Raw genomic sequence first — 7,982 nt, forward strand, 5'->3', positions numbered from 1 at the left:
ATGTATGTATATTCAGGCTATAAACTCCTGCATTCAAACATACAAGGTACATATACATAACGTGTGTGTATGTGTGTGTATATATGTCCACACTATATTATATAGAGTACACACCCATGTATGTACACGAGATAGATACTTTCCTACTATACAACGTACACATATCCGTTATATGTATGCAAATGCACACCCACCCACATATGTATACAGTGTGTAGATAACCCGTATGTATGCGCACACACACTCCTGCAATGCATGTGCCGTATGTAAATACACACGGTGCAGTCAGATCCTGTAAACAGGAGCATATGAACTGCATGTAAACACACTCCCATCACACACTCTGGAGACCCACCTCCATACACGCACCTGAGTGCTCACGCCCCTGGAGACACACACACAGCAAAGCCATCTGCACACACACGCACACAGTGTCTGAACACACAGCTGCCCTTGCACATTCGTGAACCCCACTAGGGCCTCCAAACCACCCCCACCCCGCCTCCCTACCCGCCCCAGCTAACATTCCCTGCTCTCCCTCCCCTGACAGCCATGCTCAGCAGTCAGGCGCCTTTCTTCTTCCCCATGGCCCACTTCGTCCTCTTTGTCTTCACGGCTTCCACCATATTTCACATTCAGCAACGGCTAGCGAAGATTCGCCCCACGTGGGACATTGAGACACTGGCTTTGGCGACGGAGAGCCCCACGAGCCAGCTGCCCCGGGGCATGTGGACGATCAACGCCATCGGCCGCCTGGGGAACCAGATGGGGGAGTACGCCACCCTGTACGCCCTGGCCAAGATGAACGGGCGGCCGGCCTTCATCCCGGCCGAGATGCACAGCACGCTGGCCCCCATCTTCCGGATCAGCCTCCCGGTCCTGCACGGCAGCACGGCGGGCCGCATCCCCTGGCAGAACTACCACCTGAACGACTGGATGGAGGAGCAATACCGCCACATCCCCGGGGAGTATGTGCGCCTCACCGGCTACCCCTGCTCCTGGACCTTCTACCACCACCTGCGAGACGAGATCCTGCGGGAGTTCACCTTGCACGACCACGTGCGGGAAGACGCCCAGAAGTTTCTGCGGGGCCTGCAGGTGAATGGGAGACAGCCGAGCACCTTCGTGGGCGTCCACGTGCGCCGGGGGGACTACGTGCACGTCATGCCGCAGGTGTGGAAGGGCGTGGTCGCCGACCGACGGTACCTGGAACAGGCCCTGGCCTGGTTCCGGGCCCGCTACGACTCCCCCGTCTTTGTGGTCTCCAGCAATGGCATGACCTGGTGTCGGGAGAACATCAACGCCTCCCGGGGGGACGTGGTGTTCGCGGGCAATGGCATCGAGAACTCCCCTGCCAAGGACTTCGCGCTGCTCACGCAGTGTAACCACACCATCATGACCATCGGGACGTTCGGAATCTGGGCCGCGTACCTCGCGGGGGGCGAGACCATCTACCTAGCCAATTACACCCTGCCCGACTCCCCCTTCCTCAAACTCTTTAAGCCAGAGGCCGCCTTCCTGCCCGAGTGGATTGGGATCGAGGCAGACCTCTCCCCACTACTCAAGCACTGATGTTAGGTGGCCCTTGCCCCCCCACCCTCCTTTGCTGGCTCCAAGACCAGTTCCCCAAGGCATGGGGAGCATATTGTTATGTGTACCAGGACACTTCCTTCTTATATCAGAAGTCACGGACTTGCTGAAATAACCTATTTATGTGTCTTTTACGACAGGACCCGAAGTTGGGGCATCTCTGGGGTTAAGTCAGCAGCCCAGCAATGTCATCGGCGACCCGTTCCATCTGTCGTGTTCAGCTGCTGTCAACTCCTCTCAGACTGGCTCCCTCATGGTCCCAAAAGGGCTGCCACATAGCTGGGTGTCACATACAGACAGCCTCGTCATGAGGCAGCAAAAACAGCTTCATTCTTGGGTCCCTTTTGAAGAGTAAGAGAAAGATTCCAAAGCCCTCCAGCAATTTCCACCCCGCCCTCCCAGCCCCCGTATATCTCACTGACCGGAAGTGTGTTAAGCGCCCACCTAACCCATTAGAGGGCAAAGTGAAGAAGACCCTGGGATTGGTTTAGCCTCAGATCAATAAATCTTTGCTCCCTCCAGCTGGGGAGTTGATCCGCCTCCTCTGGAAGACAGGGAGGCTTGCAGAGAGAACAGGTGCTCCTAACGAGGAAGAAGGTGCAACACAAAACAGAGAATCCCTGAATTGTGTGGGTTGTTTGCTACACAAAGGCATTTGGCCAAGGGGGCTGATGGAGCTCTAGTAGACAGAACAGCCTACTCTCCAAGCCACCGTGTCCCTGGGACCCTGTCCAGGCAGAGGGCTCACTGTTTTCTAGTGCGTCTGCCCAGACCTGGGACTTTCCCCCCAGTTTTCCCAAGAGCGCCGCCCTACTGGCCAGTAGCTGGTGCGCTTCTAAGACCTCCCGCCCCAATTCTGCAACCCTGGCTTCCTAGGGTTTAGGATGGTTCCTGGTGAGAACTCAGAGCCCAGTAGGGCTCAGTGAACGTGAAGAGGGTCTGTTTGTTCTTTGTAAGTGTCTGCCGTGGTGCATCTAACAGCATCCCTGCTAGCAAAGGTTGGATTAACAAAACATAGTGGCGTGAAGTGACGGTTTAGGATTTCCCACAATCTGGTGGGTCAGCTGGGGGCTCTCTCCTCCATGCGGTGTTGGCAGAGGCCTCATGCTGCTGCGTTTTTGTGGAGTTCAGTTCCCCTCGGTTGTCAACATCATGAAAGCAGCCCCCATGCTATGAGGAAGCCCAGCCCCACTCCGGGGCCACGGGTGGGTGCTCCAATTAGCAGTCTTAGCTGAGGTCAACTTCCGAGTTCAGGGTGGGCATCAGATGTGATGCCACATGTCGTTCAAGTCAGCCTAGCATCCCGCTGAGGTTCCCGACAATGTGCCGCAGAGAGCAGCCCTATCTCGATTCCTGATTCACAGAGTCTGTGAGCATAACTATACGATTGTTCAATGCTGTGTTTTGGACTCATTTGTGATACAGCCAGAGATAAACTAAATCGATGATTCTCTTTATCTGCAGACACTTTTGTGACTTGGGCATGACCTAGGCAAAACCTGAGTGTCCCCACCTGACTTGAGATCCCATGTGCAAAGGCCCAGTGGCAGGGGGAATCTAGTTACACGTGAGAGCGGAACCAGGCCAGTGTGGCTGGAACACATGGAGACAAGAAATGGGAGAGAAGTTATCAGGGTCAACCATGAAAGGCCTTGTGGACCATGGCAAGGACTTTGGGTTTTATTCTAAGACCAAGGGGAAGCCATCAGACGGTGCTTATCAGGGGAGTAACACGATCTGATTTGCTGTGTGGACTTGTCTGGCTGCTGTGTGGAGGAAGGGCTGTAGGGGTGAGAGAGGGTCGAAGACCAGGGAGAGGGCTACGTAACAGTCCTAGCAAAAAGTGGTGGTGGGCCAAGGAGGTCTCATTTCAAGGGCTCAGCAGATACTCCTAGTGTCTCTCTGCCAGTCTGACAAAGTTGAAAGATCTTGATGCCTCAATCAGAATGCTGTTTGAGTCCAGCATTCACCATGGGCCAATGACCTGAGGCCATGCGGAGAGGTCACAGAGTTGGTCTGAAAGGAAGATAATTAAAGGATATAAGGACTGGGGTGGGGGGCCTGGGTGGCTCAGCCGGTTAAGCGTCTGCCTTCTGCTCAGGTAATGATCTCAGGGTCCTGGGATCGAGCCCCGCATCAGGTTCTCTGCTTGGTGGGGACTCTGCTTCTCCTTCTCCCTCCGTGCTCGCGCTCTCTCTCTCAAATAAATAATCCATTAATTAAAAAAAAAAAACTAAATAAAAATGTAAGAAAGAACACAAGGATTGGGAAGATGCTCCGAAATTGCGCATATGGGAGAAAAAAAGTTTGCCACTGGTGTTTCAGTGGCTGAAGCAAGTCAAGCGGTCACACCCGATGTCGGGAACGACCCATCCTTGTACCACAGAATATTTGCGCTCTGATGGCCACCTCACATCTTGCAGGCCCCACAGTCTCTCCACATGGTTCTCTTGGAGCCCTTTCCTTTTGGCTTAGTACCCACAGAATGGTGCCACAGTACCTGGTGTGCTAATAGGTCTCTGCCTCAGTAACTCTATTTTTTTCTTAAAGATTTTATTTATTTATTTGACAGACAGATCACAAGTAGGCAGAGAGGCAGGCAGAGAGAGAGGAGGAAACAGGCTCCCCGCGGAGCAGAGAGCCCGATGTGGGGCTCGATCCCAGGACGCCGGGATCATGACCCGAGCCAAAGGCAGTGGCCTTAACCCACTGAGCCACCCAGGCGCCCCTCGGTAACTCTATTTAACTCATTCAAATTTCCGGTCTGAATTTAGATTTTCTATTTATTTTTTTATTTTTTTAAGTAGGCTCCATGCCCAACATGAACTCATGAACTCATGACCCCGAGAACAAGGGTCAATATTGTACCCACTGAGCCAGTCAGGTGTCCCCCATGTGATTTTATACAGCTGGAATGGGGTGACGGTTGCTGGACCAGGGTTTGCTATTTAAAAAATAAATAAATCCTTAATTATTTTGACTGTACATTTGGCATTCTCTCTTTTAATGTACATTTTAAATGTATTGGGGGCACATTTTGCATGGTCCTCAGTTAAAACAACATCATGATTGGCGGTCATTTTCAAAGATGGTCATGACAACATCTCTCCCCGTAACTCTAACCACCCACAGCTTCCCCTGCCTATCCCCATCTCAGTAAGTGGCACTATCCATTCACTTCAACTAAAAACTTAACTCACTCTAGATTCTTGCTCTCACATTCCATCTTTTCCTTCAAAATATACCCTGAATTGGACCTTTTCTTCCTCTACCATCACCACTCTATCCAAGTCACCACCACCTTTGCCTGGACACCTACAAAAGTCTCTTTCGAAACATACTAAGGGGTGCCTGGCTGGCTCAGTTGGGAGAGCATGCAACTCTTGAACTTGGGGTCATGAGTTCAAGCCTACTTAAGAAAAAAAAGTGTGTGTGTGTGTAATTCTGTATCACAACGCCAAGAAAGCTACGATGTGAAGACTATATTGAAGAATGGGTTTGATTTTCACTAGCAGCAAGCAATGATGGTGGACCAGTGAGGTCATGGCGGAAGTGAGGCGAAGAGACCGTGAGATGACCAGATTTCCAAATTCACCATAAAGCTAAAGTTACCTTGACAAAGTTTTACTGGCATAAAAGATAGACAGATTGGGGCTCCTGCGTGGCTCAGTGGGTTAAAGCCTCTGCCTTCGGCTCAGGTCATGATCCCGGGGTTCTGGGATCGAGCCCCACATTGGGCTCTCTGCTCAGCGGGGAGCCTGCTTCCTCCTCTCTCTCTGCCTGCCTCTCTTGCCTACTTGTGATCTCTGTCTGTCAAATAAATAAAATCTTAAAAAAAAAAAAGATAGACAGATGGAGTCCAGCAGAGTCCAGAAATAGACCACACACATCCATGGTCCTTGATTTATGACAAAGGCATCAATGCAGTTTAGGCCAAGGATGAAAGACGTCGTCAATAAGTGGAAGTGACCCAACATCCACACAGAAAAGGTGAACTTGACCCCTTCCACCCACGATTCACAAACACTAATTCAAGGTGGATCACAGACCAAAACGTGAAAGGTAAAAGCATAAAGCTTTTTTTTTTTTTTAATTTACTTACTTGACAGACAGAAAGAGATCACAAGCAGGCAGAGAGAGTGGGGGGAAGCAGGCTCCCCGCCGAGCAGAGCCCGATGCGGGGCTCGATCCCAGGACCCCAGGATCATGACCTGAGCCGAAGGCAGAGGCTTTAACTCACTGAGCCACCCAGGCGCCCCAGCATAAAGCTTTTGGAATAAAACATGGGAGGAAAATCTTCATGACCCTGAGGTGGGCAAAGGTTTCTTTCTTTTTAATGATTCCCCCCTTCAGGGGGATTTCCTTTTTTTTTTTTTTTTTTAGATTTTTGTTTACTTATTTGACAGAGAGAAGGAACACAAGCAGAGGGAGCGGGAGAGGGAGAAGCAGGCTTCCCGCTGAGCAGGGAGGCCGACACAGGGCTCTGTCCACCTGAGCCAAAGGCAGACGTTTAATGACTGAGCCATGCAGGCGACCCTTCCTTTTATTTTATTTTTTTAAGTAACCTCTAGTAGCTCAGTGGGTTGACTGTCTGCCTTTGGCCTAGGTCATGATCCCAGGATCCCCACACTGGACTCCCTGCTCAATGGGGACCCTACTTCCCTCTCTCCCTCTGCCTACCACTCTCCTTGTTCTCTGTCAAATAAATAAATATTTTTTTTAAATAATAAAGTAGCCTCTATACCCAGTGTAGGGCTCGAACTCATGACCACCAGATCAAGAGTCGCACGCTCTGCCACCTGAGCCAGCCGGGCACCCAGCTTCTTAACCAATACACAACCTCCCAAAACACAGTAACTATGGTACAACTTAAGATCATGATCATGAGATCATGACCTGAGCAGAATAATGGACATCTTCCTAGATAACCCACACCAATTCCCGGCTCTTAACTGCAGGCTCTCCAGATACCTGATTCATAATCTAGTACAGAATTTTATCTGGGGTCCCGGGAACATAGAGGTATCATCTGTCTCCTATATCTTGCATCCTCTAGGACATCATACCATCCCCATTCTCCAGATTTTTTTTTAATCAATTTCAGAGTAAAGCTAATCTGGTCCATATGCTTCAGATAATCTTAAACATACATTGTTATATATTATAAGCCAGCAGGGCCCTGAGCTGGGAGAAGGCAGTAATATTTCCTAAAGAACCTGAGGCTCGGGGCACCTGGGTGGCTCAGTGGGTTAAAGCCTCTGCCTTTGGCTCAGGTCATGATCTCAGGGTCCTGGGATCAAGCCCTGCATTGGGCTCTGCTCAGTGGGGAGCCTGCTTCCCCCCCACTCTCTCTGCCTGCCTCTCTGCCTACTTGTGATCTCTCTGCCAAATGAATAAATAAAAGCCTTAAAGGGGGGGGGAAGAACCCAAGGCTGGTTCATCTGCTTAGAGCGGCCCCTGTTAGGAACTGAATCTTGCCTCCCAGAAGGGATTATGTTGAAGGCCTGAGCCCCAGGACCTCTCAATGCAAATTATTAGGAATAGGGTTTTTGAAAATGTAGTCAAGATCATTGGGGGGGGGGGGTCCTAATCCAATAGGACCGTGTCCTTTTTAATTTTTTTTAAAGATTTTATTTATTAGAGCAGAGCAAGAGAGAGCACAATCAGGGGGAGCAGCAGAGGGAGAGGGAGAAGCAGACTCCCCACTGAGTGGGGAGCCCGATGTGGGGCTCGATCCCAGGACCCTGAGATCCTGACCTGAGCTGAAGTCAGGTGCTTCACCGACTGAGCCACCCAGGCGTGTCTAACATCACATATCTGAGATTCATTCACATTCTTGCAAGTTTCAGTCATTCACTGCCTTTCCACGGGCTGTCGATCTGTTGTTCCTCCATTTGATGGATACTTGCGTTATTTCCAGTTTGGGGCTATACTCTCATGAACATTGGCCCATATATCTTTGTGTAGACATGTTATCATATCTCTTGGGAAAATACATAGGAGTGAGATCTTCTATGAGGGCACAGAGGAGAATGGGCTTTTCTGGGGTCCCCCACCAGGCAGGGGCTGGGCTCAAAGTCTGAACGCAGGGTTGGCCCCAAATTTGGTTTCCGGATCCCAAGGGGAGGAGAGAGGCCTGTCCCCCCAGGAAGTGCAGGCTCGAGACTCCCATTTGCCTCTTTTGTTTTCTTTCTTTTTTTTTTTTTTAAGATTTTATTTATTTGACAGACAGAGATCACAACTAGGCAGAGAGGCAGGCAGAGAGAGAGGAGGAAGCAGGCTCCCTGCCGAGCAGAGAGCCCGATGCGGGGCTCGATCCCAGGACCCTGGGATCATGACCTGAGCTGAAGGCAGAGGCTTTAACCCACTGAGCCACCCAGGCGCCCCTCCCA

General features: G+C 50.8%; 1 protein-coding gene across 1 annotated transcript; it reads left to right on the plus strand.

Moving 5' to 3' along the window:
- Positions 1-552: 552 nt before the first annotated feature.
- LOC308358595 (galactoside alpha-(1,2)-fucosyltransferase 2) lies at positions 553-1,572 on the plus strand (the record flags this gene model as incomplete). The annotated part of the gene is made up of 1 exon (XM_080828853.1): positions 553-1,572. One exon carries the CDS (start codon positions 553-555, stop codon positions 1,570-1,572), a length of 1,020 nt encoding a protein of 339 aa, XP_080684979.1.
- Between the last annotated feature and the right edge of the window lie 6,410 nt (positions 1,573-7,982).

This window comes from Martes martes (assembly GCF_963455335.1).
Source record: "Martes martes genome assembly, chromosome: 17".
NCBI classification, from domain to species: Eukaryota; Metazoa; Chordata; class Mammalia; order Carnivora; family Mustelidae; genus Martes; species Martes martes.